This window comes from Giraffa tippelskirchi, chromosome 7, assembly GCF_054371585.1.
Source record: "Giraffa tippelskirchi isolate mGirTip1 chromosome 7, T2T-mGirTip1v1.2.pri, whole genome shotgun sequence".
Lineage (NCBI taxonomy): Eukaryota > Metazoa > Chordata > Mammalia > Artiodactyla > Giraffidae > Giraffa > Giraffa tippelskirchi.
The window spans coordinates 49777530-49790127 of record NC_137281.1 but is presented as its reverse complement, the minus strand read 5'-3'; the positions used below and the strand labels follow the sequence as shown (position 1 = coordinate 49790127).

The window sequence follows — 12598 nt, the reverse complement described above, 5'->3', positions numbered from 1 at the left end:
TGGGACTCCCTCTCCCTCTCCCTCTATGAGAAAATGTAAGTTGATTTGTCGCCAGTGGGTAATGGCACATTTTGGTCACTTCACTGTCCTCCACCTGATTAGGTAACCAGGATAGTGTGTGTTCTTCCACAGTGATGTAATGAGGAAGAAACCACTTGGAGAATGTTCTAAACAATTAGGAAGATGACAGAAAGGCAGGTCAACAGCATCAGAATGTCAATGACAAGCCAACTGTTGAGCCTTAAGAATCAGTGAAAGTTCTGTGCCTTGCGTTTTCATGGATTTTAAATGGTAATATGACCTCTAGGTGCTGACTTTAGGAAAACAAAATTTAATGCATAAAATATGTAAGAATAATTATGGCTTATGGACTTATACGTTTTACATTGTTAGTATTGCCATTGAGTTTATAAATCATTTCATTTGAGTGATTTGTGGTAAGGTATGTGGTTTACTGTATGTCTTGAATTGTAAGAAAGGCTCTTAACCACTCAATGTTTTTGTCTGTCAGCAGATTTCACAAGGTTAAACTTTAATTGAGCCATTTAATGTCTGAGCTATTACAGAGGTGAAAATAACAGTTTCAATTTTGTATCTTCTGTGTGATATGGAGTCAGTGCTGGCATTTTATGCCATTCCTGTAACACCATTCCTCTGCAGACCTGCCAACTCCTGTGGAAAAGATGGCTTGAAGAGAGCACCCTCCTAAAGTTACTGTCTAAACAGATCCAAGTAGTAAATTATACCAACAAAGATGGATTGAAAAGAAGGCTTTTCAGGGAGAAATTTGTTACTATAGTCAACTTCTAATAATTTGCCCTGAAAAAAGGTAAAATAGATAACCAACAGTGATGATTTGGGACCATAAGTCAGATGTAAAGTTTCAACCCCAGGAAATACCCTGCTCTCTCTCTCTCCTCTTTGGCTGCCCTTCCTGGTTTTGACTTTTTTGACCTCCATAATTACAGTGCTTATTGGACTTTAAGCAAAATAGTAAATGGAAACGGTGATGTTGTTATAAAAGGAACTTAATTAAATAGTGGTTATACCAAAAAATTGAAAGTGGTATTCATACTGGCTTGTCTGTAAATTGTGAATATTGACTTCTGAATTAGAGCAGTAACATTCATTCATTTTAGAAGGATTCGCTAAACAGGATGGTGACTGTTAGTATTAGCCTTGTCTTTACACCTGTGCTGTTTGGGCGGGAGGAGAGGAGCAGCACACGGTGGGCTCTGTCAGGTGTCAGCATCTGGATCTGTGTGGCCACTGAAGTTATGCCGGGGAAGAAACCCTCAATGCACAGTGTGTTATAAAGCTGAACAGTAAGAGAAAAATCTCAGACAATAAGATATTTAATCTTAATTTTTTCTACAACCTTTCTTTGCTTTCAAAATGTGACCTTATTAATATACACACTCACAAAGTATTCAAAACTTAACTTTAAGGAATTGAAGCAAACATTTCCATTTGAAGAATCGAAAAGTGGTGGTCCTCTCAGATTTCCATCCTTTAATCCCCTTCCTTCTCTCTCACTTTAATCAGCTCTTTATTTTCTGATCAGGATTAGGACACACTGTGAGGAACTGACTGTCTGAGACGTCATCCCAGACCCTCATCCCAGACCCTCCCCGTTTCCCTGCAGGAGCTGCTCTGTCTGCCCCAGGTTGCAGGATGAATAAAGTGGTGGAATCGGGTAGCAGACCCTTGTTTCCTGGCCTCTTGCCCTTAGTCCACTTCTCTGTTGGAATTCCTACTCCTCCCTGCAGGCTTTCAGAGTGGTGTTGGAATGACCTAGGGGCTTCCCAGGTGGCTCAGTGGTAAAGAATCTACTTGCAGTTGCAGGAGCCACAGGAAACATGGGTTTGATGCCTGGACTGATCCGCTGGAGGAGGAAACTGCAACCCACTCCACCATTTTTGCCTGGAAAACGGTCAGAGGAGCCTGGTGGGCTACAGTCCAGGGGGTCACAAAGAGTCAGGTGTGACTGAGTGACTAACACTTTTCACTTCAACTCCACAGGTTGTTCCACACAAACTCGCGTGGAGTCATTTGCCATAATCCACAGCTATTAGTCTCCAGTTTACTTCATCCCATGTGGCTGGTGAACACTCACTGTGTGCTATCCATGGTCTAGGCCAGTGAGTCACGGTCGGCCTTGCCTGGAGGACTCGCCAAGGAACACGATAGGAGAGGAACAGCTGGAGACTCTTAGCAGAGAGAGAAGCAGGGGGAAGGAGGCGAGGAGACCTGATGGAGCCAATATGTGTCTGCTTGGAAGTTCTGTTGTTCAGTCAAGTAGTTGCATCTGACTCTGCGACCCCTTAGGAAGTTCTGTTACCTGCAGTTACTGAATAAACCACTAGGTGATGCTAAGAGACTTAGTATTGGGGAAGAAAAAGGGAAACTTTTTTTTCCTGTTTTTTTTAACCTGCCTGCTCCTTAAAATAAGCAACCCTGGGACTGGTTCAGGGAAAGGGTTGATGTAGAACTAAAGGTTCTGTCCAGTCAGCACACGCCATTTTCCAGATAAATGTTGGAAAGGAATCAGCTAGTAGTCAATTTTAAATTGGCTGTGTTCACAGATTCCATAGGACTGGGATGCTTCAACCTGCAGGTGTTCAGATTATTCTGGGCATGTAGCTCAGTGAAGAACATGAGAGGAGAGGTGTTTTCCAGCCTAGAGCAGTTAGTTCCTGACACTTTTTGCACCTGCTTCCCCTTTGAGAGTGGAGTTGGCCTTGTCATAAATGATGTTTTTTTTTTTTAAGTCTGACAAAATACACATCCAAAGCACTTTTGACCATCTGTAAATGTATTTTTGAGGCCGGTAAAACAGTTGTGTGGAAGAGAAGTTTCAGATAAGATCTTGCATGCATGTCCCTGGTCATTTGCTTTCTGTTTCCTTCAGTGTCTGTATTGAATGGGAATTGATGCTGTCAAGCCCCTTCCCCTCCTAGCCCACCCCCACCTTGGGACAGTTTGCTTCCAGCATCATCAAGGAAGTTGATGCTGCTATTTCGTTTACCCCCTTCCCACCCCCCGCGTAAACCATGATGAGTCTGCCCTTCCCCTGTTCCTCCCTCCTGCCATCCCAGGATCTCCTGAGCCCCTGCTGTCCCTGTGTGTGTTTCCCCTTGGTGGAAGGCACCACACTCAGCTGGAGAGATTTCTTCTGGTACCATTTGCTGTCACACGCCTCCTGTCTCCCTCCTCAGCCAGGCTTCCTGCCCCCAGTGCCCTCCACCCTCACTTTCCCCTCCTGAGGCCCTCCAACCTGCTTCTGCCTCCACTGCTGGGTCCAGCTGCCCTGTCCTCCTCGATCACTGTGACGCTTTCTCCTCTGTCTGTCACTTGGACGTGGGTGGTCCAGGGGCTCCATTCCCCACCCATTGCTCTCGGGATGTACAGCCCTCAGCTGCAGGGTCCCGTGTGTGTGTATGAGTGGAGGTGTGTCACTGGCTGGTCTGTGGGGGTCAGTGTACTGTTCACTGGTGTCGTCTGGGCACCCTTATTCGAACCTCTGAAACTCTCAAGCTGAGCCCCTCATCTCATCATAGTCTGCCAGAGCCAGCAAAGAACCTGCTTGTCCCTGTGCTTGTCTCCTCTGGGCGGAAGGCAGCATGCTCAGCTAGAGACATTTTCAAATTTCTGGTGCTGTTTGCTGTCGGACGCCCTGGCCACCTCGGGTTTCTCCAATCCTTGGATTGGGTGGCGCGTCCCCTCCCCTGGCCCCCGCCCCACCCCAGCGGAGCCCGCACTGTGCCGTCCCTCCCACCCTGGTCTGCAGGCTCTCACACGGCAGGGCCACCCCTCAGTTGTCTCTGTGCCTGCAGGTCCTGGTGCCCAGGCAAGGCTTAACCAACAGCAGCATGGCATTTATCAGAGGTCCTTGTGTTCAGAAGTTGGTTTTGAATTTCATGACTGTGTGCCCCATATGGAGAGCGGGGATGGGGGGAGAGGACCTTGGCAAACTTAGTCTTAACAAATTCCATGGCCTCTCTTTTGAGTTGGTCATGTTTCACTTTTTAATAAGTGGGGAAATTATTCTCTATGCTTCCTCAATTAGAGGACAGAGGGCGTTTTATCCTCACAGGAGAGAGAGAGGAAGTGGGTGTGTTTGACATTAGAACCTTGCGAATTAATTTCTTCATTTAATGCTTAAGTCTGGGACCTGCCAGTGCAGCTGTGTGTTTAGAAAAGAAAGGCTTCTTTTGTTTCGAGTGTTGCCTTGGAGTGGGTGCTGATGTCAAATTCGTGTTCCCTTGTTAACACCGTTCACAAGTCACGGGAGGCAGTGTCGTGTGGCTGCAGGTCATGAGTTTCGGGTACTGACTGCACCTCCTGGCTCCTGTGAGGTCACAGGCAGGCGAGTTAACCTGAAGCCTCGGTTTCCTTTTGGTGAAAGAGGATGGTAGTGCTACCCCGGGATCTCTGAGGATTAAACACAGTGAGTTAACACTGTGAGCTGAAATGCACTTGCCGAGAAAAACTGTGGCTGTCACAGTTAAAGGATTCATAAGGGGTCACGGGGGACCTTGTTATGAAGCATTTCTATTTAAAGCATAAAACATTCTTTTATTGCTATTTTAAGACCAGGGAAAAGTGATGTCAAAGATGAATCTGAGGATAACAAAGCTTGTTCCTAAGTCTGGTCCCTAATACTGTTAATACTGTTTTTTAAGCCTTTTTCGTTTCTCATTAAAACAGTTCTTGTGCTTCTTAGTTGATAAATGTCAGTGTTCGGGGAGGGGTGGGTAGCAAATACCTTTGAACATTCTAATCATTCAGTAATTACATGATAGCTGAACGAAGCTTTGATGGAGCCTGCCTTCCCTGTGGGTGTGACTGTGCTCTGTAGTAGGCAGTCAGCTCCCAGAGCAGAGCGAGAGAATTACTCCTGAGACGCCGTTAACGCCTTCACTGTGCTCCCGTCTTTCAGAGTTACTGGAGAATGTCACCCTGATTCATAAACCGGTGTCATTGCAACCCCGCGGGCTGATCAACAAAGGAAACTGGTGCTACATCAATGCTGTATCCTTCTCAGATGCTGTCCAAGGCTGGCTTTCTGCAGCATCCTCTTCCTGGGGCACGTTTGACTTAGTTCAGCTTCTGTGGGGCATCCACCCCACGTTTTGAATCCAAAACTTTGGTGCCTTATTGCTTATTAACTGGGTTATTTCTGACCACCACCCCCCCCCCCCCCAGAGATGATGACTGACAAAATCAAGCAAGTTTAATTCTCATTAAAATGGTCCTGAAAAAAAAAAGGTGGGGGTTCCTGAATAGTAGAGTAGAGTGACCACTTAAACTGGAAATGTGCTAATTGACTTAATCTTGGTTAAGTTAAGATCTTGTTTATAAATTCCTTGGATATCACAAGGCAGTTATCTCGGGGATTATTTGGTTTGGTCCCTTTTGTGTTTATGTATCTCAGTTATTCAGTGTTCTTGGCTTACTTAGTTTTGTGTGCTCTTTCCACACTCTGGAGCATCAATTTCGTTTCCTTTACGCTTCTTCACTGCTGTTGTGTAGACACTGCAAGCCTTGGTGGCTTGCCCACCGATGTATCACCTGATGAAGTTCATTCCTCTGTATTCAAAAGTGCAAAGGCCTTGTACGTCCACACCCATGATAGACAGCTTGTAAGTAAGCTGCTGAGAGCCTGTCAAGGAGTGGGCTTCCCCCTCTGATAATTAGACTCACATAGCAAAGTTTTTGATTTCCTGTAAATCAATCCTGTTTTTTTTTTTTTTTTTAATTTACTGTTCATGATTTTGTATGGAAGTTAACCAGAAATGCAATTGTAACATTGTTTTATCTGTGTTCTTTAGTGTCAGTTGAGTATATTTTAATGTTTAGTAATTTGTATCACTTAAAAAAGATTTAAGAACTCACTAGCCTTTACAGCATTGGTTACCTAAAGTTTGCTGTCTTCATACAAGCTAATACTCTACTTAGCCATCAGGTCTCTTTAGTGATAGTATGTCTTTTTTGAAAAATGTGCTGACTAAATTCATTCATGTCTTTTATTTTTGCTTTATATCTAAAGTGTCATTATTAACACAATATAAATGATGATATTTATGTTGACGTTGAAAAAATGTGTACTAAACATTTTTCCCCTCATGTTTAGTGTTCGGCTAATGAATGAGTTTACTAATATGCCAGTACCTCCAAAACCCAGACAAGGTGAGTGGAAACAAGGGCTTCTGATACCATTACATATGGGGAGCTATGAAGTCAGATGACTGAGACTGAGAAATTCAGTCTTGCTGGGAAAAAAATGTCTTTTTTACACGCAGGTTGCTACACCTAAGCTTTTCTTAAGTTTGGGCAGTGGTGGGGGGAGTTTTGGTGATCATGCTTTTTGTCATTTCAAGACTTCATTGGGTTGTGAAAATCTGTGTCCTGTTTCCGTTGCAGCTCTTGGGGATAAAATCGTGAGGGATATCCGCCCCGGAGCTGCCTTCGAACCCACGTATATTTATAGACTCCTGACAGTGATCAAGTCGAGCCTGTCTGAAAAGGTGGGAACTGACATTCCATAGCAGGCATGAAGCTCGTGCCATATCCATTGTGTGTTCGCTGCTTGCCCTCTGCTTTCAAGTGTGCGATGAAGCGGGGGCTCAGTGGATCTGGGCTTGCTCTGGAGGCAGTTGCTAGGATGGGTTAGAGTGTGAAATGACCGTCAAGGGGGTCAGACCACCCCCATGTATTGTTTACTGTGACCACTACTGCTGTGTGTTCATGCCATACTTACTTCCCCCTGTGAAGGTAGTTAATATGATTATTGTTTGCTTGTTACATTTGAGGAAAGTGAGGTCACTGTCCAGGGTCACAGCTAGGAAGTGGCGGAGCCTGGCAGCCAAGCCAGCTCCTTGCCCTCTGAGGGACTGCCCTGGTCCTGTGGGGCTGAGGGCCCTGAGCCACGCCGGCATTCGGGAGGGCTGCCGTCTTCCTCACACTCCTTCTGCAGTGGCTCCTGGGCCTGTGACTTCTTGACAACCTACATTTTTAATCATACACTGTGCTGCTGAAGACGTGGGGCTCAAGGCCGTGGAGGTCTTGTCCAGGGCCCTGACACATGGCCTTGAAAGGAAATCAGGGCACCCTTAGCACAGTGAACTGGAGCATTTCTTTCCTCCCTGATAGAGTTTGTCATGAGTCAAGACGAGCAATGAAATGGTGGTCAGGGAAATGCTTTAGGAAACAGTGAAGGAAATTCCGTTAAAACTGAGTGAAGTAATATTGTTTGAAACCCCGTGATTTGCAAGAAGAGTGGATACTCCGGGCAGTCCAGCAGGATACCACCAGGGACTCTTCCTGTGCTTGCAGCGGAGCCTTGGGCGTTAAGTTCAGAATTTAGGGATGTTTCTGTGTTGGAAATACACACATGGAGTCAGCGTGCCCTCTGCTCTCAAGGAGCTCATCCTCCAGTAAGGGAGTTAGCTTGATAATTTAAGAAAACAGGCAAGACAAGCTCTAAGGTAGATACGTGTCCAGATGCTTTAGAAGCCATAGGACGCCCCCAGCTTGGGAGCAGAGGTAAAGCCGGGGGCTTCCCCTCGCTGAGCAGTGCTGCGATCCTGCAGCTTTTACATCACTGTTGGCTTATTGGGGTCCGTGTGATTCCCCTCAGGGTTGGTGCTTAGCTGGAAGATCTCACAAGACTCTGGAGCTGTTCCTTCAGTGGACTCAGCAGAGCCCGAGGACTCGGGCAGCATCTGCAGGAACCCTGTCCAGGTGCACCCACACAGTCCTTACTTAGGCCCTCCCACGTCACACTGGGACAGCGTGTGGGATGTGGTCCACCCGGGACGCTCCTTGGAGTCTCGGTGTTCAGGGGTTGTGTTAGGGGCCAGTCACATAGGCACCAGCTGCCTCGCAGAGACCCAAATTCCAGACCCCCAGAAGGAAAGCCAGTGCTCAGCAGAAACCACACTGTGTGCACGATTTGGGCACACTCCCTTCCTAGTTCCTGGAATGGTGGGAGCCCTCCCGAAACCCAAGTTCCCAGATGCCAGCTGAGGCCCAGCCCAGCGAGCAGCTCTTTCCCAGCACTGTTAGCTCTTCTCTGTGTCTTGGGCTGTGCCAGCCTCGGCCGTTTCCCACAGACACACACCAGAAGCCCCCGTCCACAGCTCCAGTTACACGAGAGTGAGCAGATCTGCTCAGAGACCACAAGCAGAGGAGCTTGCAGATCTGGAAACACGCACATGGGTCTGCTCCAGAGAGTGAAGTGTGACGTGATGGTGATAAATCACACAATCAGATGAAACCGTGTGAGGTGACACGTCTCTGTGTGACGGTCCTGTGTGATTCATCTACCGGTGATTATGCTGATGCGTGAAACAGGCAGCTGAGTTTTTAAATCTGTAGTTTTTCACGTATAACATCTTTTCTCCCGTGGTTGCCCATTGTCAAAAATGGAAGGAGAAATACAGGGGCTGCTAATTTTACAGCTTACAGCGTGCATGGTGAACCCTGGGGTTATGCAGTGGGATGGCCTAGACATTGAGTTCAGGTTTTCATTTCATTTTAATAAAAAAGCAACTTTTAAAATAACTTATCATAAAGGTAGTGTCTGTTTATTGTAGGAAATTTCAGAAGTACAGAAAAGCAAAATTGAAAAAAAGAAAACAAAACACCTTGTTTTATTGCTTAGAGATAAATGTTTAATCTCCCTCCCTCTCCTCTCCTTTACCATCTTCATTGTCAAAAAATCCATATGGTTTTGGGGAAAATCTTTATGTTAAATCTTACTGAACTTTCAGGAGAAGGGTAGTTTGTATATGCAGATAATATACTCTGTGCAGGCCTTGGAGAGTAATCTGTTAAAATTAACACGATCCTATTTGACCTTATCAGGGTCGACAAGAAGATGCTGAAGAGTACTTAGGCTTCATTCTAAACGGACTCCACGAGGAAATGCTGAACCTAAAGAAACTTCTCTCACCAAATAATGAAAGTAGGTTACAGTGTGTTTACTACAGAAGTGTGTAGAACATTTTTTTAAGAATCTTTCTTAAACAAATGCTATATATAATCCTCATATAATAAGTTGCCTTCCCCACAACAGTCATTCACCCTTCAAGAATCACTTGTTTACTCATTAAGATAACTAGTTACTTTTACATTGCTTATTATGTACCACTGAGAATGTTATATTTTGTATATTTAAAAATTTGTCCAGAACCTTTGCTTTTTCCCCTACAACTTGTAGTTAAGAAAATGATTAAACATACAGAAAAGCTGAAAGAATAGTTTGGTGATTACTTGTATGACTGATAGATTCTACAGTTGTTACCACACTGTCCTTACTGATTTGTTTCTATCCCTGTTGCCCCACCAGAGGAGTTTTTCCCCTGAAAGTGATTCAAAATCAAGTTACAGATGGTGGTTTAGTTCACTTCTCCTGGTAAAGCATGCGTCCCCTGAGGTAGGGGTGACTTTCCTGGTACCCTGAGGCCCCTCGCAAGTGAAGGAGTCTGACTGCGATGATGCGGCAGAATGTGTTTCCCCATCCCACCCGCATGCCCCAGGTGTCCCCTGGTGTCATTCATCCCTGGTCAGACCAGCAGGGACACGGGGGCATCGTACCATCGCATTTGTCCCCAGTGTACCACTCACCCTGAGTTCACTCTGATGCTGCAGTTGACAGATCTGTGTAGGTGGCTCATGTAGAACCTTCTTTTATTTTTATTCTTTGTGTAAATTGGTATATAGTAGCCTAAGCAGATGGTCTCCTTTTCAGAACTTACTATTTCCAATGGACCCAAAAGCCACTCAGTGAATGAAGATGAGCAGGAAGAACCAGCAGAAGGAAGTGAGGACGAATGGGAGCAAGTGGGTCCCCGAAACAAGACCTCAGTCACTCGCCAGGCGGACTTTGTTCAGACCCCCATCACTGGCATTTTCGGTGGACACATCAGGTTTTACTGTTTTCTTTTTCAGAAATACTTGTTTATTTGGCTGAGCTGGGTCTTAGTTGTGGCATGCAGGAACTTCCGTCTTTAGTAGCAGCATGTGGGATCTAGTCCCTGACCAAGGACCAAACCCAAACATTGGGAGTGTGGAGTTTTAACCATTGGACCGCTGCAAAAATCCCGGTTTTATGCTTTTTCTGGAATAATTTAGCATTTGCATTTTTTTTAGGGTTTTGCCATTTTGCTGGAGGGGGTGGTATAAGATTTGTCCTAAGAAATATTGGACGGGATGGTTTGCCTTTGCACTGTGTGCCTGGTCTGTTCTTGGGCCTCCTGACACTCACCTTGCTGGCCCCACAGGACCTATGGTGCCATCCTGCGGAAGGTACCACCCCACCGGTCCTCCAGGGGGCTCCTGGTCCCCTCACCCCTGAGCGACACTGACGTTCCCTCCGTCAGCTGCTCACAGTCTAGAAGGAAGAGAAAGACAAGTTAATGGAAATACATGTTTTGTTAAGATATTCACGTATCTGGTTGGAGGGGTTTTAGGCCCTGGAGCCAGGTGAGCTGGAAAGTTGAGGGAGAAGCTTTTACATTGAGGAAGACACGTGGCACCTCCTTGCCCCAGTGCCGTCAGGCCAGCTGCCCTTTGCTCATTCACGAAGTCCTTCTAGAAAGCTTTTGCTAATTTAGTTACGTTGGAGCTGTTCAGTACCACGTGATGTCGGGTTCAGTAGAACTTGCACTGACTCCAAGGACCTCCTTGCTCCTCCAGAGTCCTCAGGGACCTCATTACAGCTCAGTCTTTTAACCTCCAGGAGTGTTTTTTTTTTTTTTTAAGTGAGACTCTTAGCTTTCCATTGTCCTAAAACAAGAAGTAATGCCCTTTTCAAAGCAGTGAAAGTTCGGTCTCTGCTAAAACAGCTTGGGTCGAGCGCCTTTCAGCAGGCTGATGAGAACCTCATCAGCTGACGATCAGGCCTCCCGGGAGGCCTGGTCCCTCGACCTTGAAGGTGTGGTTCCTGTGCCCTCATTGTGGACTGGACTCTGCGGGCCCCTTCCTGTTTTGGAGTCTGTTGTGTCAGTCTCCAACTGAAAGGTTTTCTCCTAAAGTCCACCCCCTTCTGGGAGCTTTTCAGTTTCCCAAGGAGACTAGCACCTTTCTCCACCTTTCCTACCCTCTTGGTAAAGTCCAGGCCCATCACTGCTGTCCCCCCCGTTACGCTTTGGGACCAAGGAAACAGCCGCTGCTCTCTGGGCCTCCTCCTCACAGGGGCCTGGAGGCGCTGCCGTGCTGTGTGTCGGGGAAGCGGCGGGAGAGAAAAAAACCCTGGCAGGAAGCTACTGACCTGCCCTTCACAGCAGTTCCTCATGAGGTCTAACCACTGTCCACCCCTTTATTTGTATGTAAACTAGGGCACTTGTGCTGCAGAGATAGGGTTCTGTGTTGAGCTCCTTGCTGAGGCTCGATGAGACATGGGCCCAGCATACACTTTTACTCAGAAAAACTTAGACAAAGGAAAATGAAATGGAAAACCACCTAAGGAAGCAAGGCTGAGCTGCGGCTGCCTCTCTGTCACACACACCCTGCTCTCCTTCCTTTGTGGAGTCGTTTTCAGGGGCGAATGCTACCCAAGACATTCTGTGTACCTTGGAGTTCACTCTTATTGAAACAGCCTGCAGGGACTTCCCTGCTGGTGCAGTGAATAAGAATCCGCCTGCCAATGCAGGGGACACCGGTTCAATCCCTAATCTGGGAAGATTCCACATGTTACGGAGCAACTAAGCCCACGCGCCACACTGCTGAGCCTATGCTCTAGAGCCTGTGCTCAGCAACAAAGCTTAGCCCCTGCTTGCTACAACTAGAGAAAGCCTGCGCAGAGCAACAAAGACCCAGCACAGCCAAAAATGAAATAATAAAAATTTAAAAATCAGTCAATCAATAAAACAGCCTGCAAGACTTTGAGAGGATACAAAGAGAGCCAGCATTTTGACTATGGCAAGATCGTCACCTTTGCTAACCGGTGCATTAAATAAAGTGGAGAAGGCCTTTGGAAGCCTTCCAAATTTCCAGCTGGTGGATTGAGTTGCTAGAAATTCTTTCGAGGTGGTATTGAGCAGAGTTATATTAAAATTCAGCATAGTTTTGGCATTTCTGTCCTCTCCTGTCACCTGACAGAGATGCTGGATAATCTTGCTTGTGGCACCACAGTCTTGTTTGTGCTGTGCTCTCCACCCCCAGGTCTGTGGTTTACCAGCAGAGTTCAAAAGAGTCTGCCACCCTGCAGCCGTTCTTCACCCTGCAGCTGGACATCCAGTCTGACAAGATACGCACTGTGCAGGACGCGCTAGAGAGCCTGGTGGCCAGAGAGTCTGTCCAGGGTTACACCACCAAAACCAAACAAGAGGTACGTTCGCTGTCCGTCTGGGACGTTTGTCCTGGGGCCCTCGGTGGGGCGCGGGGGAGCACGGATCTGAAATGAGGAAAAGTGGGCTTCAGCTCTGCTCCACAGATCAGTTGTTTAACATTTTTTGGACTGAAAGCTTCTACGTTTGAGAATGAAATGGCTGAAACATCATCGTCTCTGGTTCTGACTGTGGAACTGTAGTCACATTTTTATTCATTCATCATTCGTGTAGTGTGTGAGACACTCGACTGTAGATGCTCC

At 46.5% G+C, this 12598-nt stretch overlaps 1 protein-coding gene across 1 annotated transcript in view; it reads left to right on the top strand.

The window, feature by feature from the left end:
• Nucleotides 1–12598, top strand: part of USP10 (ubiquitin specific peptidase 10) — a 63945-nt gene that overhangs the window by 45441 nt on the left and 5906 nt on the right. Inside the window, exons 5-11 of the mRNA XM_081511488.1 lie at nucleotides 4943–5034; nucleotides 5536–5645; nucleotides 6137–6192; nucleotides 6427–6530; nucleotides 8872–8971; nucleotides 9758–9935; nucleotides 12172–12337. Of these exons, the coding sequence (XP_081367614.1) occupies nucleotides 4943–5034; nucleotides 5536–5645; nucleotides 6137–6192; nucleotides 6427–6530; nucleotides 8872–8971; nucleotides 9758–9935; nucleotides 12172–12337 (806 nt within the window). The remainder of the gene's footprint in view (nucleotides 1–4942; nucleotides 5035–5535; nucleotides 5646–6136; nucleotides 6193–6426; nucleotides 6531–8871; nucleotides 8972–9757; nucleotides 9936–12171; nucleotides 12338–12598) is intronic.